Here is a 26,519-nt window from a genome sequence, read left to right as displayed (position 1 = left end):
AAACAGCATTTGCAACTTCACTGAAGTCTAGAAAAAGGCATGATGATGTTGGATGCTTATAGAATACATTTGGAGAGGATGTTTCTTATGGTGGAGAGAGTATAAGACCACAGCCTCAGAATAGAGAGGCGTCCATTTAGAACTGAAATGAGGGAGAATTTCTTTTGCCAGGGAATGGTGAATCTCTGGAATTTTTTTGCCACAGATGGCTGTGGAAGCCAAGGCAATGGGTATATTTAAGGAAGAACCTGATAAGGTTTTTTTTATTAGTTGGGGCACAAGAGGATATGGGGAGAAGCCAGGAGGGAAACTGATCACCCACGATAAAATGGCAGAGCAGACTTGATGGGCTAACTGGCGTAATTCTGCTCCTATATCTTATGGTCTTATCCCTTTCCCTCATTCTTTTAAAATGTTATTAGCAGAATACTGATATAGATTTTAATGGCCTTTTTCCTTAATGTAGTCTGTGTGAGAACAGCATCTAATGTAAGTACTCTGTCCAACTTAATTTCAAACTATATCAGAATACAGGTCTGAATTGAGAGAAAAAGCCTCACCACTAATGTCATGGATGTGCAATGATACTGAACTACATTTTTGCTTGCTCTCTTCCCCCTGCTGCCATCAGGAAGAAGGTACAAGAGTTTCAGCATTCGCACCACCAGATTCAGGAACAGTTGCTACCCCTCAACCATCGGGCTCCTGAACAAAAGGGGATAACTTCACTTGCCCATCACTGAAATGTTAGCACAACCAATGGACTCACTTTCAAGGACTCTTCATCTCATTTTCTCAATATTTATTGATGGTTCATTTATATTTACATTTACACAGTTTGTTGACTTCTGCACTCTGCTTGATTGCCCTAGCTGGCCGATCTTTCATTGATTCTGGTATAGTTACTTTCTATAGATTTGCTGAGTATGCCCACAAGAAAATGAATCACAGGGTTGTATTGTAGATGATGACTGGCTGAGTGGTGCCATAACACCAACCCCTTACTCAATGTCAGCAAGACAAGGAGCTGATTATTGACTTCAGGAGAAGGAAACCAGAGGCCCATGAGCCAGTCCTCATCGGGGGGATCAGAGGTACAGAGGGTTAGAAATTTTAAGTTCCTAGGTGTTATTATTTTGGAGGACTTGTCCTAGGCCCAGTACACAGGTGCAATTATGAAGAAAGCATGGCGGGACCTCTACTTCCTTAGGAGCTTGCGGAGAATCGCATGACATCTAAGGCTTTGACAAACTTTTATAGATGTGTCTTTCAGTGATTCTGTTATGGTTATTGTACTAAAGATTTATTGAGTATGGCCACAAGAAAATGAATCTCAGAGCTAAATATGGTGACATATTTGTACTTCGATAATACAATTTACTTTGAACTTTGAAATTGAAGATTGTGGCAGAATGCACTATGGACATTGCTTTGAAGTTATAAAAATCACCCAATCTAATGGGGACAGTCTCTGTTCGAAACACAAATTTAAACTTATTTATGAACTGCAGATGAGCTAGAAACCACAAGAGTAGAAACTTCAAATTTAACAAATGAAATGACGCTTGATCAAAATGACATTTTAAAAAAACTGAGTGCGGGCTGAAACACGCACAATGAACTCTCAAGAAATAGAGGACACTCACACTAGAATGTCGATAGAAAGGATTTTCTATTTTTGGTGAATACTTTTCAAACTGAAAGGAAGAGGAAAAAACAAGTTGTAACAGAATTTGTGCTCTTTTTCCAGCATCTAAGACAGGTCATTAAGCAGTTCTGCGGCTGTCAAATGAGTTAAATACATTTTCTGATGATTGTACAAAATATAGGCTAATTATTGATCAATATTATTGGATTTCTGGTCATTCACAGCTTGGTAGGAACTATAGCAATTTAAAAATCAGAAATCAATAAACAGCTTTTATTGACTATTTCTACATATTCCATCTTTAAACAATTAAGAGACATTAAGAAATGGAAAGTCTTCACACAGAGCCATTTGGCATGGCAGCTGTTGCTGAATATAATAACTATGTATACAGAACACATGCATAATTTCATTAATTATAGCCATTACCAGATGTCTGCCACTTAGTGAGTATAAACAACATTAATCACAAAAACATACTGTGGTAGATTATACACACACTTCTTTACGGCCATAATTAGACCACATGGTATATATTTCACATTTAAAATACTGAAATTGAAAAATATTTGTCTTAAACACGTTTTTGGAAAATTTGGAAATGCATTTTAAAGAAAGTAGGCATGCATTAAGTTTGCACACACAAATGGCAAATTAGTCTTTCAACTGAAGAATTTCAATTAAAAAATACGAGTCAGATTAAAGGCTCAAGAGCCGACTGAATATATTTATTTATTGAGATTCAGCGCAGAATAGGCCCTTCCAGCCTATCAAGCTGTGCCACCTAGCAATCCCCCAATCTAATCCTAGCCTAATCATGGGACAATTTACAATGATCAATTAACCTACCAACGTCTTTGGGCTGTGGGAGGAAACTGGAGAAGCCAGAGGAAATTCACAGGGTCACAGGGGAGAACTTACAAACTCCTTACAGACAGCGGTGGGAATTGAACTTAGGGTCACCTGTACTGTAAAGCGTTGTGCTAACCACTACGCCACGGTGCCGCCTAATTCTACAGGCACAGGATGATTTTAATCATATATTTACAATTCTCTTTCTTCTTTAAAAAAGTGTTTGTGTGTCAGAAGTTAAAGGAATGCTACCATTTACAGTTCACAAAAATATGTACAAAGACAGCACTGTGGATATATTATACTTTATTCTTCCACACTGGGCTACTGTGGTATTTCACTTTTTGCTAGTTCGCATTGGCCAAAAAAAAGCTTATTTTTAAGATCATAATTCAATCATTTTGTACTGATGAAGAAACACTTTAAGTAAACTAAAATTTAAACCTTCGCCGTTGTAATAAGGCACAGAATAATTGAGTTCTAAGGGCTAGAGAGGATATGTAATTTCTTAGTCTTTTGACCATACACCTTCAAACAGTTTGGGTTGGTTTATTATTAAAGGGTGCCTGTGAAGGCATGTTGTTTCTGGACCAAGTTCTGAAATAATTTTTTAATTGTTAATTTTAAGCTAGGGCCATTGATTAAAGAGTCAAACATTGAACACATTATCAAAGACTATTCATCGAAAATAATAATTCATGGTCATTGCCAATATGTACAAGTCAGAATATACATAAAATATCTCAAAAACACATGCAACCTTTCGCATGGTTGTATGGTCAAAAGGTATCACAGGAGCATTGGAAAAGAAAAATTAGTGCTACTGGCGCTTTTATTTTTAAGAACCACATTAGCCAACCAGCGGTCACTATGGCAAAAGAGATGGAAGGAATTTTTTTTTTGTAAGGGGGGAGAGGGGGATTCAAGAGATGCTCTACTTATCCTCACTTTTCTGCCTGGGGTATGCACCATAGATGGTGCAGTGAGTGGAGTCGGTGGCAGACTCGCAGGGAAAGGAGCAAACGTGTGCTGATGTGTGTGCTGATGCATGTGCTGATGCTGGTGGAACTCTGCCCTCAAGATTGGTGGCGGGGCCAGCGACCCTGCCCTGTCGGAACTCTGAACCAAAAAACGGTTGTTCAGCTCCTGCCTCAGTAGCTCATGCTCTGGAAGAGAGAAAAGAAACACAAGGGCCGTGGGCCAGTCAGTTGGAAAGAAAAGGCCAAATATTCACCTGGCATTCCCTGTTTCTGCAGGTCATGCTGTGGTGGTTTTCTACGTGAGGACTCATTGGTGGAGGTAACAGAGATGCCTGTGACAAAGCACCAATCAGAATTCCCGACTGAGGCTGACAATACATGATTGGTTGGTTGAATGAAATCAACAGGCTGGTATCTAAAGACAGAAGAGAACCATATGAGTCATCCCAGCAGAAAACAAACTGGGGAAATGAGAAACACACACACACACACACAAAATCTACCTCTTAAAGGAGATAGCCAAGACAACGTACTTGTCACCATAAGAGCAGGCAGCAATTGCACTATTTGAAATGGGTTTCATGTATTTCAGATAAATTAGCACCATTGGAAGCTGCTATTTTCTATAAATCTAAATTGGAGTAGGACATTTTAGGCTATAACATGAATATCTACAACAGTAATTGCTTGACTACTGTTAGAGTAGTATTTTAGAGCTCGATCTCAGTGTTTGAAGCAACCCACACTTATGAATACTTGAATCTCTTTCACCATTGGTAGCATAGCAACATTAGCGGCATGCAGAAAACATGCATTTTTAATGGAACAAAACGGTTAGGTGCTCTTATGAGGACATGTTTCTTGACACCATTTCAGACAATCACATCAAATACAGCTTCAAAGACAAAAATCAATTTGAATTATGTTACCTTGTGAGATTAACACACTTGAAATAGTACTTATTAAATGTCATTATTCGTTTAAAAATGAATGGAATAGTTAAATTACAATTGGAACTCTAGGGATGAAATTCTAGATTCTTATTAATTATCAATGCAACATCCTAGTCAAATGTTTCCCGGATATTTTTGGAGATGTCTTGAAAACTTACAATGAAGGATATGCCGGATTTAATTTTACACTACTTTTGAATGTTTTATTTGGTATTTGGTACAATTATTCAAATATGACACTGCATTACAAAAAATAATTCAGCTTGTTGAATAAGGATTGTTGAACATCAATAATACATTCAAAGCTCTCAGAAAATGAAACACGAAGGGGAATCAATTTTAAATACATACAACGACTGCCACAAAGATTTTGCAGTAAACTACCCGCTTCACTAGACCAAAAAGGGTGCATTAATTTCCACTCCCACATCTTCCTCCCTAGAGCCTAGGAGAAGAGGGGAAATTTGATAGAGGTATATTAAAATTATGAGGGATATAGATAGGGTAAAGGTAAGCAGGCTTTTCCCATTGAGGTTGGGCGAGACTAGAACCTAGTCCTAAGTTAAGGGTGAAAAGTGAAATATTTAGAAGAAACCTGAGGGGATACTTCTTCCATCATGGGGTGGCGAGAGTGTGGAACAAGCTGCCAGTGGAAATGGTGGATGCGGGTCGATTTCAATGTTTAAGAGAAATTCGGATAGGTATATGGATGGGAGGGGTATGGAGGGCTATGGTCCGGGGCAGGTCGATGGGACTACACAGGATAATAGTTCAGTATGGACTAGATGGGCAGAAGGGGCTGTATCTGTGCTGTAGTGTTCTATGACATTAAGACTGCAGAATATCATGAAGGCAATCAAATATACTTTGTTAATTCAGGACTCTCCAAATGAGGTACATATTTTCTCTTAATGGGTAGGCCAATACTGCTTTTTAACTGAGGTCATAGAGAACTTATCTATTCTTTCAATTTCTTCTTCCACCTGCTGGCCCCTCCCTTAATTAGATAAATCCAGGTTCTTTGGGTGGGACAAGTGAAATTCAACACCTTTCTCAGCGGCATCTCCTACTGGCATTATCAATTAACTTCGTTCACTTGACGAGTGGACTTCTTAAACCCTTACTAGATGTGTTTTTATTACACCAGTTCCTCCACTCTGAAGGCTAGGATATGTGCAATTATCTTAAATGAAAATCATTACCACTAGTTTGAGATGCTAAAACATTAGAACAAATAAAAGTTCTTCATGTTAATTAAATTAAACTTTGATTACATCTTGTTTTCTTTGTACATTATTCAGTTACGTGACATTCAGAAGCCAGTATGATTTGGTAAGCCATGGATAAAGTGATAATTCATGCAATAAGTTCCCCTTAACTTTTAAGTCACTTCTTTTCCATTGGGGTTCAGTACTGAGAAATTATTCTCACTTTTAGAACAGTAAAGCAGGGCCATATTAAGAGAAATCTCATAACTTTCAAAATTAAAAATGACCATTTTCTGAGAATTCAAAAGGAACTAAGAATATTAATAAGTAAAATCTTCTACATCATCGCACAATGACAAAAGTACCCGGGGGAATAAGAATTTACACCTACCTGAATAGCCAGGTCCTGCAGGGTGACCTGGTACAACGAGGCTGTTTGACGTTAAAGGAGGTGGTGGTGGTAAGGTAGCTGGTGTTGCAAACATGGCGTGGTGGTGAGGATGAGTCTGAGGCCTCAGGGAGAAGTTATGTGAGGTAGCGAGGTTCGGAATTGATAAGGGCAGGACTGGAGTGGATGAATGGTGGGGGTGGATCTGTGGGGATGAAGGCAGGTGTTTGGGTAGGCTGATGCTTGCAGCACTGCTGGCACTGCTGCTCCTGCTGCTGGGGAACAAAACGAGATTGTTAGTAAACGTACTGCATAAATCCCGACTCACAACATCGCACTTACGTTCCAAGTTCTTGCTATAAAAGTGATATTTCCACTGCAGACATATGTTTAAAACAACAGAGTTAATTAATTTTTACAAAATTAAATCTCACAAATCTCATCAAATATGCTAAATTAGGTTTTTCAGAATCCAGTGCCATTGACTGTAGTTTTAAATGGCTGTCCTGATACAGGATCATGGCCTGAAACGTCGACTGTTTACTCCCCTCCATAGATGCTGCCTAGCCTGCTGAATTCCTCTGACACTTTGTGTGTGTGTCACACGAGCTTGAAGTTGCATTTATCGGTTGAGTTATTGGGGCTGGAAGGAGGGTATGAGTAAATTTTTAATGAGATTGGTTAATTACTTTAGCGATCTGGAATTATCAGTACTAGACAAGCACTCTTATGAAATAAGGTTCTCCAGCATTTTTTTCTGATCTTATCCCAGTCAGTTAAAAGCACTTTCTCTATACTATACGATTTTGATGTTCTGAATAATTTCGGGTTAGGTTGGGACAGTTTGTTTACAGTTAAATATCAGTCATCTAATGCAAGATGTTGCACTCTCTAGTATAATTGTACAATGAAAATGTATATTGGAAACTGTCATCAATCCTAAAATCAGGATGAGTCTTCGCTGATTACATTATGATTGGAGAGATGAAATGGCAATTAACAGCAGTTAAATATAGTGTACAAATAATGTGACATTTGATTCAAACACACATTAATACCTTACAAACACAGCTAAAGATGTTAACATCTTAAAATAACACAGGTCCAAGTTCTAGAGCACTTAATGTTTTATTTTTAGTCATAAGGGTTCTACACCACAGAAGCAGGCCCTTCAGTCCATCTACTCTATGCCAAACTGTTAATAGAACATAGAACAGGACAGTACAGGAACAGGCCAGTTGGCTCCCAATGTTGTGCCAAACCAGCTAAAAACCAAATCAAAAAAAAAACCCAAACACTAATCCCTCTGGCCTACACTATGTCCATATCCCACCATCTTCCTCACATCCATGTGCCTATCCAAACATCTCTTAAAAGCCTCTAATGTATTTGCCTCCACCACCAGACCAGGCAGCACATTCCAGGCATCCACCACCCCCTGAGTAAAAAACATACCCCTCACATCCCCCTTGAACCTACCCCCTCTCACCTTCAATGCATGCCCTCTGGTATTTGACATTTCAACCCTGGGAAACAGATAATCATATAAGCTTCTATCAGATCTCCCCTCAGCCTCCAGTGCTCAGAGAGAACAACCCAAGTTTATGCAGCCTCTCAGGATAGCACATGCTCTCTTAATCAGGCAGCATCCTGGTAAACCTCTTCTGCACCCTGCCTGGTCACAGCCCTCCATACACCTTCCATCCACCTACCTATCCAAACTTCCCTTAAATGTTGCAATCAAACCCGCCTCTACCACTTCCATTGACAGCTTGTTCCACATTCTCACTATCCTCTGAGTGAAGAGGTTTCCCATAAATATTTCACCATTCACCCTTGCCCCATGACCCTAGTTCTAGTCTTGCCCAAGCTCGGTGAAATAAATCCTGCTTGGATTTACCTTATCTATATGCCTCATAATTTTATACATCTCTATCAGTTCTCCCCTCATTCTACTAGGCTCCAGGGAATAAAGTCCAAAATTTTGATGTCACAAGGCACAACCAGCATGCAAACCAGTTTGAGGGGTGTATTGCTTCTATGGAATATGCAGGAATGTGGTGCGGGGAGGAAAGCTATACTGTCCATTGCTTCAAAGAGAAGGGGGAAGAGATATGGGAACAGAGATAAAACAGCACAATAAAAATTAATAATAAGAGAAAGTGGAGTTCAGATAAAGAGAGACGACACTATAGACAGGCAAGATGAATGGCTGGTTGTTGTCAGCACAAACTGGTGGATGGGTTGCTGATGAATACGTTCATTTTTAAATTATCTATTTATTTTCAGCAAGCTGATCTAATAAGACTCATGTCAAAGCATCTCATTCCATAGAATGCACAGCCTGCATCACGTGGGAACTCCAGTGCATTTTGCTTGACTGGATTATGTACAGGAAACACAGTCAACAGGAGCAGCAAGAGGACCAAGTTCAGGCCTTCCCCAAAAGCACCAGCATATCTGCCCAGAAGGTAACTGATCCCAGCTCTATTGATACAGTATCAATGGAAGAGTACACTTAGAGCAACAATCATAATTCAGCAAGATGTAGTATAATTAAGTACAAGAAAAAAGATAAAAAGCCAAGGTTCTAAACTGGAATGAAGTGATTCTGTGACAGTGGACAGGAAGCTCTACTTGAATGTAAGCCAGTGTTAGGGTACTCAGATGTTCAGCCAGTGATTCAGGGTTAATGTGGTTCCAGTATCAAAAGAATGGGACTGCTAAACCTTAAGCCCTCTGGATGACAAGGTGCATAAAGTAGAAGACAGGGCAAATTATAACATACTACAGCCAATTCCAAATATACAGGATTGTGCAAAAGTCTTAAGCATATATATATATACATGCAGCCAGACTTTTGTACAGTACTGTACTTGTCAATGTGCAGCACACAGCACGTTTGTAACTCTGGTGGGAGCAAAGGATTTTGGGAATGGTGAGGCAGTAGTGCCAAAGGAGGGGTGTGGGACAGCTGGCAGAGAAGGAGTGCCAAGGACTGGGGGGGAGGGGTTGGACATGGGTGCAGACACACCCAGCCCTGAGACACCAGACAAGGTCATTTGATTCCAAACAATTGGTTTATTGATCGTTAGAGAATGTCTCTCTGGTCCTTTCCACTCCCTTCCCTCTCCCCTCCCCTTTACCCTACCATGATACCCCTCTTCCTGCCCCCTTCAGCAGAGACCCATATCAGAATCAAGTTTATCATCACTCATATGTCACGAATATTTTTTTCTTTGTGCTGCAACAGTACAGTGCAATACATAAAAGTACTATTTTCATCCCTACACCTTCCTACACCCTACACTGTACTATATACAATACAGTGCAAAAGTCTTAGGCACCCTAGTTATATATATGTGCCCAGGACTTTTTGTACAGTACTGTACTGTATATAGTGAATACAGTTGATTGCTGAAATTAAAAATCCAAGTCAGACAACACGAACTAACTTACAGCAGAACACTTAGTTGAGGTTGGAAGGTGTAGCGATGAAATCAAGATATACATTGGAAAAGCAAAATGAGGGCATGGAAATATAATAAGTAAAATCGAAGAAAATTCGAAGATGTTTTATAAATACACAAGTGCGATGATAGTAGAGTGGGCCTATTAGAGACAAAGCGGCTAACATGGGTGTGGAGATGGAGTAAGTGGTTAAGCTTGTTAAAAGTACATTTTGCAGCTAAGTTTACGAACGATGGAGAGAGTCACTCAAGCATGGGGTATGATAAGCAGGGAATGGAAAAATGATGCTTGTGTTGCAGTCATCTAAAATATAGAATGGAAAGCACATAAAAGTCACTGTATTTCTTATCCAAACATGAGTGTAATTTGTTTTTGTTGGTAGGCTGTGTTTCTCTGTGCTCTTTCTGCTGAAGGCCAACATTTTCGGCAAATACTGAAGATTGTTGATCGTTTCTGCAGCATTTAGGTATCTGAACATTTGATTTATTTCTAAATAGTTCTTGTTATAGATGACTACTGGATCTTGTTTAACTTGCTTCCTACCACAACAATATTCATAAACACAAGAGACTCTGCAGATGCTGAAGATTCAAAACAACACAAACAAAATGCTGGCGGAACTCAGGAGCTCAGGAAGCATCTATGGAAATGAATAGACGGTCAACGTCTCAGGACAAGACCCTTCTTTAGGACTCAGTTAACAATTTTCGTTATGTTTATCAGATGGCAAATGCTTGACAAGCTCTTGAAAGGTAAACCACAAGTTCATGTAGAAGATTGTTGTCAGAGGTTATAAAGGCAGAATTATCACCAAATAAAATATTCCAGATAAGCATCTTTCAGACTTTGGCCATTTCCATGAGTCATGACAGGATGAAGTTTTCCATCTGATCTCACACATGTTTAAGCACCCAATTTGGAAGTACCATGAGGAAGCCATCTCATGGTATCCGATTCCATCTCTAACTTCAATTGGAATTGTTTTTTTTTAACTTTTAGAATAGCCTTATATAAGTTAAATCTAGACTTCTTGTATAGTTCTGGATCACTGGTCTTGAATACCAACCATCAAACCCTCAGCAGACTACAAATGTTCTGGTTCATCCACGGCTTCTGGTTTGGGTATATCCAGTACGTTTTTGAAGGCACATGTTCAGCCACTTAGGTTTTGATGAAGTTGGTGATAACTGAGGCATATTCACTCAGATCTGAAGATGAATCCCTGAACATTGTCCAGTCCACCAACTCAAAGCAGTCCTGTCAGCACTCCTCTGCCTCTCTCGACCATACCTTCTTGGTCCTCACCACTGGTTCTGCATTCTTTAGACTCTGCCTGTAGGCCAGGAGCAGAAGTACAGCCAGGTGATCTGACCTTCCAAAGTGTAGGCATTAGATGGCACGATGGTAAGCATTCTTCATGGTGGTATAGTATAGAGTCAGTCATAGAAAAGTATAGCACAGAAAGAGGCCCTTCCAGCCCATCTACTCCAAGCCGAAGCTATTTAAACTTCCTAGACCATCGATCTGCACCAGGACCAGAGTCCTCCATATCCTTACTATCCATGTATCTATCCAAACTTCGCTTAAAAGTCAAGCTCACATGCATCACTTGTACTGGTAGCTCATTCCACACTCTCACCACCCTCTGAGAAAGCGGTTCCCCCATGTTCTCCTTGAACTTTTCACCTTTCACCCTTAACCCGTGACCTCTGAGTGTAGTCCCACCCAACCTTAGTAGAAAAAACCGCTTGCTTTTACCCTATCAATATCCCTCATAATTTTGCATGCCTCTATTAAATCTTCTCTCAATCTTCTATGTTCCAATGAATAAAGTCCTAACTTATTCAATCTTATAACTTGGATCCTCCAGTCCCAGCAATATCCTTGTAAATTTTCTCTGTAGTCTTTCAATCTTATTTACATTTTTCCTGTAAGTAGGTGACCAAAATTGCACACAATACTCTAAATTCAGCCTCACCAATATCTTATACAACTTCAACATAGCAACCCATTACCTGTACTCAACACTTTGACTTATGAAGGCCAACATGCCAAAAATTTTCTTTACAAACTTATCTATTTGTGATGGCACTTCCAACAGATTATAGATCTGTATTCCTAGATCCCTTTGTTCTACAACACATGAAAGCATTAAAAATTGTGAGGGATTACAGAAGGAACAAACTGGAAAAAAACTACATCCTTTAAGAGAGAGGTCAAAAACTATGTGACACAGACTTTAAATGATTGGTGGCAAGATCAGAACATGAGGCATTTTTTTTCCACCAAATGGGCTGTAGGAGTCTGAAACTTCTTGAAAGGGCAATAGAAGCAGAGATCTTGATTACACTTGAAAAAAAAAATTGGATGTGTACTTGAAGAGACATGATCTACAGTATAAAAATACAGGCTTAACACTGAAAATCAGGATTAAATTCTGGACCATTTCACAGCCTAAACAAATAGAATGGATTGAATCTATGATGCGAATTTTCTGTGGTTTTATTTTAAATTGTCTAAATATGCTCAAGGAAGCTAAGGTGTCTTTTCTGGAGGAGAGATTATTCTCTACTGTTGGCAGTGAAAAAGTAAATTAACTTGCAGTTAATTTGTTTGATAAAGTACATTATACTTCACTATGCAAAACTGATTTTTTAAAATGAGATAATTGTGTGGTTTTAAGCTATTTGAGCTGGAGTAATTTAATAATGGATGTAAAAATTTAGCTTTGCAGTTTTCCAGTGTTTTGGATATTTGAAAGTAAAGAGAGCTCGATTTAAGCTGACAAAATCGTATCTAAAATTACAGAACACTGTCAAGTATGGATGCCAGCCTTGGCAAATTAGAGAACTCAATGAACTAGGCTCAGTGGTTACTTTATTAGATACAGGAATGTACCGAATAAAAGTAGCCACAGGAGTGGAATGCAGTGTGGTCTTCCGTTGTTGTAGTCCATTCACTTCAAGGTTCGATGTGTTGTGCATTCAGAGATGATCTTCTGCACATCACTGTTGTAATGCATGGTTAGTTGTTTTTGCCAATGGAACTGCTGCTCACTGGATGTTTTGTGTTTTTTTGCACCATTCTCTGTAAACTTGTGCGTGAAATTCCCAGGAGATCAGCAATTTCTGAGATAGTCAAACCATCCTGTCTAGCATCAATGATTATTCTATGGTCAAGGTCACTTAGATTGCATTTCTTCCCCATTTTGACGTTTGGTCTGAACAACAAATGAACCTCTTTGCCAAGTTTGCATGCTTTTATGCATAAAGTTGCAGCTACATGATTCGCTGATTAAATATTTGTGTAAATGAGGTGTACAGGTAGACCAAATAAAGTGGCCACTGAGTGCATGTTTGTATTTGATAGTAGGATTCGAATAAATAAGACACTTAAGCAATATGAACTTCTGACTATGGTATAAAATGTTCTCATCTACCTTAGACGTGCATCATAAATAGATAGACAAGTCCAAACTTCCCTTAGTCCAAGATAGGCTAATATTTCCAAAAAAATCTCTCTCCCTAGGTTACAATTACTGAGGAGATCAAGAATGAAAGTAATGGGATGGCTGCATAATTATATCAACCTGCATTTGCAAAGAATTATATGGTTCCCCTAACATTGAAAAATATTCCAGTATGCCTAATGGGTGCATTATCAAACAAAATATGATACTGAGTTAAGTAGAGAGGTATTAAATTAGCTGGTCAAAGTCTGGAAGTGGAATCAGAATAGTTGGAGATAAGAGATAACGACAGACACAATAAAATGTCAGAATAGTTTACAAGTCCTCAGTCCCCAACAGCATCGATTGCAGAGAACATGGCACAATGGCCTGGCGCCAAATGGTACTGCTGCCACATAGCTCTAACAATCTGAGTTTGACCCGACCTTGTTAGCAGAATTAAGGTGGGTTCAGGCAGGTGAGAAGAACTTCTTTTGTCTGAGGGTGGTGAATCTGTGGAATGTATTGCCAAGTCATTATATTGAAAGCAGAGGTTGAAAGGTTCTTGATTAGTAAGTTGAACCACTAACATTGGAAGACCAATCTTTTAGCTTTGTTTTGTCTCATTCTGCTTGCTTTTTTTCCCCAAAATGCAACGTTTCTGCTTGTAAATTAATTTCAGTTATAGTACAGACTAATAGTCTTCCTTCAATTATAAATTTGATTATCTCTACAAAAATCCAGCTTTTAATCGGTTTTGATGATATCATTGATTTTTAGAACAGAGATGAGGAGGAATTTCTTCAGAGGGTGGTGAATCAGTGGAATTCACTGCCACAAACAGCCATGGAGGCCGTCACTGGGTATATTTATAGTGAAGGTTGATAAGTTGTTTCTTGCCTGTCAAAGTCCAACCCTATATCTCCATTGTGAGAGGTGAAAACAGGTAAGGCTGGCCAACAGGGCTCTGGAGAAGATGTACAGGCCAATCCCCTGACCTGTGGATACAACAGATTACAAAAACATTGATGAATTCCAACCTTGCCATTGACTTTGTGAGGATGTTGGAGATGGGAGGTCATTGATGGCCTATGCCCCACTAGGAGCTAAGGGCCCTAGAAGAAGAAGATGGACATTTAATTATTGAGGGCGTCAAAGGCAGTAGAATGGGTTGACAGGGATAATAAATTAGCCATGATGAATGACAGAGCAGACCTGATGGGCCAAATGGCATAATTCTGCTATGTTTCATGGGAAAAGTAGTGGAACAAGACTGATAGGTGTGTTCTTAAAGCAGGCAGAATCACCTCTCTCTGTCCTATAAGTAAATATAAAAGAATCTTACAATGAAGGTAATGGGATGGATGCCCCAGCTGGGATCCATTTCTAACATGTACTTTTGCCAGTTAGACAGCAGAACAAACAGATCCAAATACAAAATATCTACAGAGTCACAACAGGCTGCAAATGCTAGAATCTGGAGCTAAAGAAGAAATGTGGGAAGAATAATCAACAATTCGGGTCAGGACCAATGCAGTGTCTCGACCTGAAACATCGACCATCTCTTCACTTTCACAGATGCCGCCAGCCACTGAATTCTTTCAGCAGTTTACCTTATGCCATAAGACAACTAGAAGATACTTCAGTTAGAAACATAAGTCCTAAACTTAAAATTGAAGCCATTATAAAGGGGTAGGAGAGAAATAGCAAAGGTTTGATCAGGGGTAAACAAAAATACATTTATTTTAATACATTCTAATCAACAAATCAGGTGGCAGTGTAGAGATACGTCCCCACCAAATGAGTTGTAAGGTGCTGTAAGGTGCTCCTTCACTCTGCTAGCCTACGGGTCACCATCGGACAAGGTGTAGCACCTGCTTAGCCCCTCACCCCCCCCACCCCCGGATTAGGATCATGTGAAGCCATGGGAGCAGGTGGTGGATACCACAAGTCCTGGTTATGTGACCACTGATGCTGAGCAGGCAATCTCTGAATAGTATTTGATAATGGCTGGGGTCACCAGTCTTGTAAAGACATTGCCCAGAAGGTGACAACAAAAAATCACTTCTGTAGAAAAATCTGCCAAGAACAATCATTGTCAAAGACCACGATCGCCCACATGATACAACACAACACATAACCATGATGATGATAATGAATCAACAAATGAGTTAAGGGTGAAAGGTGAAATACTAAGAGGAACATGAGAAGGAACTTCTTGACTCAAAGGGTGGTGAAAGTGCCAATGGAAGAAGTGGATACGAGTTCAATTTCAACATTTAATGGGAGTTTGGATAAGTACATCGATAGGAAGCATATCAAGGGTAAATGCAAGCAGGCTTTTTCCATTGAGGTTGGGTGAGATGAAGACTAGAGGTCATAGGTTGAGGGTAAAAGGTGAAACACTGAAGGTGAACCTGAGGGGGGACTTATTCACTCAGTGGGTGGTGCGAATGTGGAACAAACTGCCAGCAGAAGTGGTGGGTGCAGATTTGATTGCATCATTTAAGAGAAGTTTCCATAGGTACATGAATGGGAGGGGTAAGGAAGGCTACGGTCCAGGTGCAGGTGGATGGGACTAGACAGAATTATTGTTTGGCACAGATTAGATGGGCTGAAGGCCCTGTTTCTGTGCTGTAATGCTCTATTACACTAAAGATAATTTTAAAAAAGTAACTTGCACATGTTTGAAACACTCAGCAGATCAGACAGCGTCGGTGGCAGGAGAAACAGATTATATTTTAGGTTAAAGTTCCTTCAGTACAACTGGGAAATAAAAAAATAAGTTTGTTTTCATTGGGATGAGTAGGACAAAGTAAACATCCCATATAGCTTAAGGTCAGGGTTGCTAAGGATATCAGGTGTATACAGATAGATTAATAAAGGAAGTAGAAAGGGGCATGTAAAAGCTGTGAAATACAGGTCAGAATTGCTTACGAAAAGTTGAAACTAAAAGGAGGACATTGGAAATGCACACGAGATCTGGTAGCGCCTGCGGGAGAGAAAAAAATGGAGTCAAAAATATTAACTCAAATTTTCTCTTCATACACTTGATTTGATCGGTTTGCCATTTCCAACATTTTCCTTTTGGTTTGGGTTTGAGCTACAACTTTTGAATTTTCCTTTGTGTGTTTTTCCCCTCTGTCTCGCTGTGCCCTCATTAATGAAGCAGCTCCATAAACAGTGGAAATATTCAGAGCTATTCCCTTTGATCTATCTGTCACTTTCTACACTCTGTTCCCCACCACTACCCCTCTCCACCTCAGCTCTGATAAAGGGGTGTTGATTTAAACCATTAACTCTGCTTGCCTTGCCACAGGTGTAGCCTGACATGCCAAATGCTTCTTGCCCCTTTGCTTTTATAGCAACAAATGGACAACACGGGATCAGGCTCTTTGGCCCACAATGTTGTGCCAAGTTGGGACACACAATAGACAAAACAAATAAAGGGATGGCAATGATTTAATAAGAACAATGAACTTGTAATTAATATTAGTGCATAAAAAATACTGGAGAAGGTAAGATAAGGTTCTAAACACCGCCAAATCCCTTCAATCTGATGGGCCATATTTTTTTTTAAAAAGTAACAGCTGCAGGAAAAGTGAATGCATTTATGGTGATGATCCAAACTTCCTTAGAAATTAGAACAGTCACAGTGGACTGGATAGCAATGTATTGCTGTTTTAGAAATGAATTAATGTAAAAATAGGGCATCAGAGACCAGTTACAGTGGTATTATTTAATGGAAAAAGCTGGCATCAAATGCCAAGGTCACAATACTACCAAGACATTTAGAAAATCATATGATTGAAGTCAACGAGAACGAAAGGTGAGTGGGTGTTTAGCGTCGTTGGCCTACATGTGACTGGTCTCTCTCCCTCTCGCTTGCTGCTGCCAGGGGAAGGTGCCTGCATGCGACTGGTCTCTCTCTCTCTCCCTCTGACTTGCTGCTGCTGGATGACGGTGCCTGCGTTTGACCAATTTCTCTCTCGCTCGTTGCTGTAGGAGTCTTGAGTCTTGGGCAAGGTTTAATTGACCCAGTTTGTGGATTGGACTCTGTAGTTCATGTTATGATCGGTTTCTAGTTTCTCCCCTTTTTTTTTTAAATTGTTACTTGGTGTGATTTTGATCGGGGCAGACTAGCTCTGTGGCCTGCAGTCAGTGAATGACTCAGCGCTCAACTGAACTGAATGAACATTCCCAGACTGTTTCAATGACTGTGTGGTTTGACGTTTTATATTCTGTGTTTTTCACTCAATTTTGTCATTTGTGCCATTTGTTTTTTTTTGTGTTGGGCATTTAATGTTTTCTTTGAAAGGTGTTTCTTTGTTTTGTGGCTCTTTGTGGGATCAGGGTTGTATACTGCATATATACTTTGATAAATAAATATACTTTGAATATGTTTGATATTTAGGAGCAGCACAGCAGTGCTGAGGGTAGTGTGAAACTATTACCGGGCCAGTGATCCTTGTTCAAATCCACCACTATTTGTACTACACTACTTACTATGCAAAGTTTTAAGCACACGTAAGCAGCTAGAATGCCCAAGACCTTTGCACAGTACTGTAGTAGTCTTATGTATTGTCCTGTATTGCTGTGTGAAAAAAAAACAAATTTCATGACATATGTGGGTGATGATAAACCGGCTTCTGATACGGGTCTCTGCTGTGGAATGAGAGTAGGAAGGGGGCAGAGAGAAGGGAAACAAGGTTGGGAAGGGGGGAAGGGAGAGGGGAGGGAGCAGGAAGCACCAGGGAGACATTCTCTAATGATCAATAAATCAATTATTTGGAATCAAATGACCTTCCCTGGTGTCTGCACCCGTGCCACTCCTTGCCCCTTGCCCCCATCTGCCATTTGTCCCACACCTCTCCTGCAGGATTCCACCCTCGCCATTCCCAACAACTTTTGCTCTCACCAGATTTACAACCTAGCTCTCCGCACCACATTGACAACTACAGTACTGTGCAAAAGTCTTAGGCACCCTAACTATATATTTGTGCCCAAGACTTTGGCACAGTACTGTACACTCTCCTTCTGGGTTTCTTTCGGATACTCTGGTTTCCTCCTACATCCAAAGATGTACAGGTTAGTAGGTTAATTGGTCACATAGGTATAATTCAGCAGCATAGGCTTGTTGGGCCAGAAGGGCCTATTACTGTACTGTATCCCTAAATAAAATAAATAATAGCACAGTGGTGTAGTTAGTGGAGCAATGTAGCTCTAAAAACCTGGGTTCAATCATGACTCTGTGTTGTTTCAGTTTCCTGCCACATCCTAGAGATGTGCAGATTGATAGTCAGAAAAGTACAGCCAGCAACAGGCCTTTCACCTCATCTAGTTCGCGTCGAGCCAGTTAAACTGCCTAGCCCCATTGATGGCCAATGCAGGACATTGTAAGTTGCTCCAGTGTGTAGATGAGTTGCAGGATGTATGGGGAGTTAAGGGGAATATGGGGAGCAAAAGAGATTAAACAAATCAGCAGCATATTTAGTGATTGTATGACCCTCTATCAAAGATTATTTTGCCAATTAATTCTGAGTTTTTAACAAGAACATAGAAGAGTACAGCACAGGAACAGGCCCTTCAGCCCACAATATTGTGCTGAACCAGTTAAAAGCAAATCAAAACCATCCAAACACTAATCCCTCCTACCTATCACCATACCAGGCAGTGTATTCCAGACATCCACCACTCTTTGAGTATAAAAAATCTAGCTCTCACATCCCCTTTTAACCTACCTCCTCTCACCTTCAATACATGTCCTCTGGTATTATAGACATTTCAACCCTGGGAAGCCCTGATGAGTAAATTTGCTGATAACACCAAAATTGGTGGTGTGGTGGATGGTGGAGAGGTTGTCTAAGGTTGCAACAGATTCTAGATAAAGGAATGGCTGATGGAATTTAATTTGGGCAAGTGAAAAGATGTCTTTTTAGAAAGTTAAACCAGGGCAGGATGCAGACAGTAAAGAACCGAGGCACTTATGCTAACCAGGATGCCTTTCCCAACTAGCTCCATTTACCTGCATTTGACCCATATCCCTCTAAACCCTCTAACCAGGGGTTCCCAACCTTTTTAAATGCCATGGACCAAGTTGGGAAACCCCTGCTCTAAACCTTTCACATCCATGAACCTGTCCAGATATCTTTAAGACATTGTAATTGTTCCACTTACTCTACCACTTCCTCTGGCAGCTTATTCCATATATCTAACACACAGAAACTTGCCTCTCGGGCCCTCTTTAAATCATCTTAAACCATGTATTTACGGGTTTTAGGCTCCTCCACCCTGGAAAAGAACTGTGATCATCCACCTTATCTATGTCCCTGAAGATTACGTCATCACTCAGTCTCCCTCACTTCAGAAAAGACTGTCCTGGCTTATCCAGTTTTCCCTTATAATTCACAGAACACTACAGCACAGTACAGGCCCTTTAGCCCAGGATGCCATGTCAACCTTATAACCTCTGCAAAGATCAATCTAACCCTTCCCTCCTACAAAGACCTCCATTTTTATATCATCATTGTGCCTAAGTTTCACAAATGTCCCTAATATATCTGCCTCCAACACCACCACCCGGCTCCACCATTCTCTGTGTAAAAAAAAAGTTACCTCTGACATCACCTCATACTTCCCTCTAATCACCTTAAAATTATGCCCTCCAGGCTTAGCCATTTCTGCTGTGGGAAAAAGTATCAATGCCTATCCAATGAAATCATCATGCTATATGTCTTCTCCAGGAAACCATGTACTTGTATCCCTAGGTATCTCCATTCTACAGCTTGCCCAACAGCCCTGTCCTTTATTGTGCACATATTGCCCTGGTTTAACTTCCCAAAAGGTATCTTTGCGTTTGTCTAAATTAAATTCCATCAGCCATTCCTTTATTTAGATCCTGTTGTAACCTTAGACGACCTTCTCCACTGTCCACACCACTAATTTTGGTGTCATCTGCAAATTTACTCACATCACTTTAATTCTCAAATCATTAATATATATGACAAACCAAACAGGATCCAGCACCAATTCCTGCAACACAATGTCCTCCAGTTGGATAAACAACCCTCTGATTCCTTCCAGACAGTTACCTGGCTAGTTCATCCTAGCTCCCATGTGATCTCACATTCCACATCAGTTTACCACGTGGGACCTCATCAAAAGCCTTGCTAAACTCTGTGCAGATAATGTCTACTATACTGCCCTCAATCCTCCTGATTATCTCTTCCAAAAATTTAATTAAATCCATGAGGTATGATCTCTCAGGTCCAAAGCCATACTGACTACACTTAGTCAGCCCTTGCATTTCCAAATGTGGATAGATCCTGTTTAAAATACCTCCAGCAACTTGTTTCTTTGCTTTAAATCCTGTCTCTCAGAATGCCCTCGGGTAACTTACCCACCACTGGTCATGGCTCACTGGCCTGTAATTCCCCAGTTTGTCCTTGTAGCCCTTCTTAAATAAAGGCACAACACTAGCCAACTTTCAGCCTTCTGTTACCACACCCAATGTCAACAGAACAAAAAAAAAATCTGACAGAACCCCAGTTATTTCTTCACTTGCTTCCCACAACCTGGTCAGGCCACAGGGACACCCTTATGTGCATCAAGACTACCAACACCAAAAGGCATCTTTGATAAGAGAGTTTGACAGAAGTGTATAAAATAAGAGGCATAAAAAGAGAGGACAGCTAGTGCCTTTTTCCAGTGGGGTTGGGGGGGGGGGGGGAGGAATATCAGAGGTAGGTTGTTTTTTTTTAAAAAACATACAGAGAGTGGTGAGTGCATGGAATGTCTTGCCAGGGATGATGGTAGAGGCAAATACATTAGGGATATTTAAGAGACTCCTAGATAGGCACATGGATGAAAGGAAAATGGAGCGTTATATAGGAGAGAAGGGTTAGACTGACTTTAGAGTGGGTTGAAAGGTTGGCACAACATTGTAGGCTGAATGACTTGTACTGTGCTGTACTGTTCTATATTCCACGTAAGATCACCTCTTTTATAATAGCGATTCAGGGTGTCGTTGTTCCTTTTCCCCACCTTCCCTACCTTCAGTGAGTTTTTCCATGTAAAATACAGATGAGAAGCTTTCATTTGAGCCTTGCCCATTTCCCACGGCTCCACAGACTGATGACCATACTGCTCCTCAAGGGACCTTTTCTTTCCCTAGTTACCCAACAATGTTATGTAGGTCACAGTTAAGAAAAATGAGGTGCTGTTCTGAGAGAGATTGATTGAATAGATGTCCATAGATCCCTTGGTTAATGGTAGGGGTCCATGGCATAAAAAAGGTTGGGAACCCCAATGTAATCAGAGAGTATTGGTCTATGGAATAGATCTCAAGATAGCTGGCAAGTTATTTAGTAACGAGATGTGGAAATGGATTTGAAAGTGGTAGAAGCTCATATTGAGCATATTGGAGACTTAAAAATTATTAGATTTATGGGTAATAAAAGAACCATGGGGCTGACAGAAATGGAGGGGGAAATGTGGGGGGATCTCATTAAAACTTATCAAATATTGATACGTCTGGATAGTGTAAATGCAGGGAGTGTGTTTCCTATAGTGAGAGGGTCTAGGACCAGAGGGCACGGCCTCAGACTGGAGGGATGCTCATTTAGAACAGAGAAGGAATTTCTTTAGCCACAGGGTAGCGAACCTGTGGAATTCATTGACACAGGCGGCTGTGGAGGTAAGTCATTGAGAATATTTAAAGTGGAGGTTGAGAGGTTCTTGCTCTGTCAGGGAGTCAAAGATTTTGGGGAGAAAGCAGGAGAATAGGGTAGAGAGGGATAATAAATCAGCCATGATAGAATGGCAAAGCTGACTTGATGGCCCAAATTGCCTAATTCTGCTCCTATGTCTTATGGACTTGAAGTGAAGGATTAGCTATGAACATAGAACAGTACCGGCCCTGAAGTCAATATTGTTCTGACCTTTTAACTTACTCTAAGATCAGCATAACCCTTCCCTCCCACTTAAGCCTCCATTTTTCTTTTATCCATGTGCCTATCTAAAAATCCCTTAAATGTTCCTAGTGTATCTACCTCTACTACCACCCCTGACAACCCATTCCACACACCTAACACGCTCCATGATCGCCAATCCCTCCAAATGGTAGAAAAGCCTCTACAGTTATGGCCTCTTGATACTCCTCTTCTCAAGAGGCCATAACTGAAGAAACACAGAGATTGTAAAATATCACTGAACACTGCAAATGATATAGATGGGCAAGGCCACAGATGCATACTAACATGAAGAAAATTACAGTTTTAGTTGCTTGGGGCTGTTGTAGGCTGCGAGAGACCTGATGAACTAGTGGTACCTAGAATGAATTGGGTTACAGGCAACAAAATTTGGATAAGCTCAACTTGAAAGAGAAGGCAATCAAGAGAACACTGCAACTGTCAAATCAGAGACTTCAAAGGCAGATGGATTAAAACAGAGGGGGAGGAAGGAAATATAGAAAAGGATACAAGTGCTTTTGGCCATAAAGTGGATTCATCATTTGAAGCTCCTCTCAGAATGAAGCAGATGGCTGAACTTACAAAAAGTTCAGCTCAAATGACAAGATCTTTGCAACCATATCACTGCTTTCTAATTTGCAATTTTCCTTGAGCAATGCTTATGGCTCATATACAAGTGAATTATTTGCCAATTGTGTGCTTAATCTCTCAATGCATTGGTAGTGTTGGGAGATAGGGTAGTAGGAGAAACAGACATTATTTTATGTAAAGCTTTTAAAATTAATAAATTTGATTCTTATTTTAGGTTATGATGCTCACTCTGTATAAAACTATGCATTAAAAAGAAACAACTGGAATGAAGGGAACGGGATCAAAAGAGTTCTCAGAGTTCCCAGAACAACTTCAGCAGGAAATAGGAGAAGAATCATAAGGGAAAGATTTTGTGTGTCATCACTTAAGTTCTGGTACCAAACAAGGATAGAATTGTGAACATCCTGATCTGATAAGACCAGAAAACAGAGAAGCAGAATTAGGCCATTTGGCCTATCTTGTCTGCTCCACCATTCCATTATGACTGATTTATTATGCCTCTCAACCTCATTCTCCTGCCTTCTCCCCATAACCTTTGATGCCCTGACTAATCAAGAACCTATCAACCTTTGCTTTAAATATACCCAATGACTTGGCCTCCACAGCCACCTGTGGTGAATTCCACAGATCCACCACCGTCTAGCTAAAGAAATTCCTCTTCATTTCTGTTTTAAAGGGGCATCTTTGTATTTTGAGTCTGTGCCCTCTGGCTCTAGACTCTCCCACTATAGGAAACATCCTCTGCACATTCACACTATCTAGGCGTTTCAATATTCAATAGGTTTCAAAGGCATTGTGATACTGAATCAGAAACAGGAAGTGATCTTGCCTTTAGCACAAGCACTCCTTACCCAGAATACAACAAAAAAATGTTGATTCTGGAAGTAATATAACATTTACTCTCCTTACCTGACACTATTAAGACTGCTGAAAGGTATCTGGTGGTGAATCTGGTGATGGGAAGGAGGCTGTGTATGAATTGGAGGCACGGGATAATGCTGCGGCAGTTGTGGCTGTAGCTGTGGCGTTGGTTGTCTTGATTGTGGCTGTGATGGATGTATGGCCTCCTTTGCTGTCGGACTTGCTGTGCTATTGGGAACACACGTTGAAGGCGGTGGTGGAATCACAACAGCTGGTGGGCTTGGGACCAGTGGCACAAAGGGTGTCTCTTTGCTTTGTTCCTGGCTACGTTCTAGTCCAGATATCTTGGAAACACCTGGTCCTTTCGCCTCAGGTTTCTCATTCGACGTCAGGCTGCTTCCAGTGAAGCTTGGACCTAGGAAATTAGAATAAACCAAAGCCTGTTTTGAAGTAGTTGTAGCGGTACATTTTCATGCTTAACCATCGTCAGCTGACCCCACCTCTCTGAGGAATAGAGTCAGCTTTAATATCTCACTCCTAATTATTGTTAAATGCCTGTCGATTCAAGAGTTCACTGAGCACACATTCTAGCATAAAATGATTATGTTGCAGTTGAGCTCTGGAAAGTTCAGTCTTTTTTCCCCACTGTGCACTGATCAAAATCCTCAACTCTTTCATGCCTGTTAATATTTAAGGATTAATTAAATGTAGGGCTTTATCAGAGATGTAATAGCATTTCCCACAATTTATTAAAATCTACCTGTTTAAACCGCCAAAGAGGCCAATCTCCCAGCCCTGCGGTCCAAGCATAATCCATTTGCACAAATTACAATTAAACGAATGTGAGGGTGGCAGAGCAGCGTGGATATTAACACTAATTGTTGTCTAGCTTCACACAGCACAGCCTTGCTGCAATTTACTTAATGAAAATCTGTTTAATTTAATTGCTTTGATACCATTCCCTTTATCTCAATGAATGTGTGCGTTAAGCCAGCTTCACCGGCCACGCTCTGCTTCAGTAATGGTCTGTATGAGAAAACCAGTGTTTACACCCCTGAGCCTAATCTCTTTGCTCAAAAAATATAACATTCCAGCTGGCTTAAAATGTCTGAATTAGACAGACTTAAGTAAACAAAGTCAAGTGTAATGAAAAGCATCTTTGAAACAGAAGTCAAATTTAAGGTATTGAAGGAATATGCAACTAGACTTAGATTCACTTTTCATTTAGTTTTCCTACATTTTTAAGCATCTAGAGTCATAGAAAAGTATAGCACAGAAACAGGCCCTTTGGCCCATCTAGTCCATGCTAAACCATTTATATTTACTAGTTCCACTGTCATGCACCCGGACCATAGCCCTCCATGTACCTATCCAAACTTCACTTAAATGTTGAAATAGGGTTCGCATGCACCACTTGTGTTGGCAGCTCATCCATCACACTCTCACGACCCTCTAAGTGAAGAGGTTTCTCCTCTTAAACTTTTCACATTTCACCCTTAACCTCTAGTTGTAGTGTCACTGAACCTCACTGGAAATGCTCTGCTAGCATTTAACCTATCTAATATCTACTATGGTTTTTATTAAATTTCCCTTTAATAAATATATTTAGAGATATAGCACTGTAACAGGTCCTTCCGGTCCAACGAGCCCACATTGCCTAATTACATCCATGTGACCAATTAACATAGTAACCAATATATCTTTACACTATGTAGAGGAAATCAGAGCACCCAGAGGAAACCCACGCAATCATGGGGAGAACGTATAAACTCCTTACAGGTAGCGGCAGGAATTGAACCCAGCTCACTGATGCTATAATAGCACTGTGCTAATCACTATGCTATCATTCTCCACTGCTACTGATTACTGGTAAAGCCTCCCCCCCCCCCCAACCCCAACTACTGAGCACAATTATAAGGAGGGTTATCACAGAAAAGCAACACCTATCATCAAAGACCCCTGCCATCCAGGCCCTGCTCTCTTCTTACGCTGCTGTCAGGGAGAAGGTACAAGAGCCTCAGGATCCACACCACCAAGTTCTGGGACAGTTACTATCCCTCAACAGTTAGGCTCTTGAACCAGAGAGGATAACTACACTTGCTCCATGACTGAACTGTTCCCACAACCTATGGACTCACTTTCAAGGACTCTTCATTTCATGTTCTCAATATTTATTGGCTATTATTAATATCAAATGATGATGGAGACAGCAGCCAGAAAACTGGAAATGAATACCAATGAACTGATCCACTTGACCCGAAACAGGAATGTGTAGGCCATGGCAGTCAAAGCTCAAACTGGGCACGGCACCTGATGATGATGATTATTAATATTATTCAGTTTATTTTTTTAATTTGCACATTAATTACCAGCACCCAGGAAATCTTCAAGGAGCAATGCCTCTAAACAGCAGCATCCATCATTAAGGACCCCCTATCACCCAGGACATGCCTTCTTCTCATTGTTACCATCAACATGGAGGTAAAGAAGCCTGAAGGCACACACTCAATGATTCAGGTACAGCTTCTTCCCCTCTGCCATTGATTTCTGAATGGACACTGAACTGCTACAGTAATGGGCACGGTAACAGGCCCTTCCGGTCCAACTAGCCCACATTGCCTAATTACATCCATGTGACTAATTAACATAGTAACCAATATATCTTTACACTATGGAGAGGAAACCAGAGCACCCAGAGGAAACCCACGCAATCATGGGGAGAACGTATAAACTCCTTACAGGTAGCGGCAGGAATTGAACTCAGCTCACTGATGCTATAATAGCTATAATACAATAACACCACCTTACTACTTTTTACTTCTATTTTTGCACGACTTATTTATTTTTACATATAAATAAAATGTATTACATCGTACTGCTGCGCAAAGGCAACTTTCACAACATATGCTGGTTATATTAAACCCGATTCTGATTCACATTGGTTGTTTGTTCATCTTGGGTGTGGGTTTTCATGGACTTAATTATGTTGCTTTGTATTTACTATGAATGCCCACAGGAAAATGAATCTCAGTGTGGTATATAGTGACCCTTTCCATCTAAGAGAAATGTTACTGTCAGTTTTCCCACTAACACACCACCTGTAACTGACAAAAACAAACTCATTCCTCCCTTCCCGTTATCATGCAAGGG

General features: G+C 40.4%; 1 protein-coding gene and 1 long non-coding RNA gene across 16 annotated transcripts in view; one reads left to right on the top strand and one right to left on the bottom strand.

Annotated features, from left to right (window-relative positions):
* fbrsl1 (fibrosin-like 1) overlaps positions 1-26,519 on the bottom strand; it is a 1,030,575-nt gene that overhangs the window by 45,570 nt on the left and 958,486 nt on the right. For 11 of the 15 annotated variants that reach the window (XM_063074083.1, XM_063074085.1, XM_063074088.1 and 8 more), the window contains 4 exons: positions 23,418-23,784; positions 6,033-6,304; positions 3,449-3,666; positions 1,647-1,697 (listed from right to left, as the gene is read on the bottom strand). In XM_063074083.1, coding sequence (XP_062930153.1) covers positions 1,647-1,697; positions 3,449-3,666; positions 6,033-6,304; positions 23,418-23,784 — 908 coding nt within the window. Of the gene's footprint in view, positions 1-1,646; positions 1,698-3,448; positions 3,667-3,734; positions 3,896-6,032; positions 6,305-23,417; positions 23,785-26,519 lie in introns of all 15 variants that reach the window. The other 4 variants (XM_063074086.1, XM_063074090.1, XM_063074084.1 and 1 more) reach the window with 3 other exon arrangements.
* The window catches only part of LOC134360043 (uncharacterized), a 28,545-nt gene continuing 10,346 nt past the window's right edge, over positions 8,321-26,519 (top strand). Inside the window, exons 1-2 of the long non-coding RNA XR_010021236.1 lie at positions 8,321-8,500; positions 9,998-13,426. This is a non-coding gene — a long non-coding RNA (uncharacterized LOC134360043). The remainder of the gene's footprint in view (positions 8,501-9,997; positions 13,427-26,519) is intronic.

The sequence above is a fragment of the Mobula hypostoma genome, chromosome 21, assembly GCF_963921235.1.
Source record: "Mobula hypostoma chromosome 21, sMobHyp1.1, whole genome shotgun sequence".
NCBI lineage: Eukaryota > Metazoa > Chordata > Chondrichthyes > Myliobatiformes > Myliobatidae > Mobula > Mobula hypostoma.
This window is presented reverse-complemented; position numbering and strand designations above follow the sequence as displayed.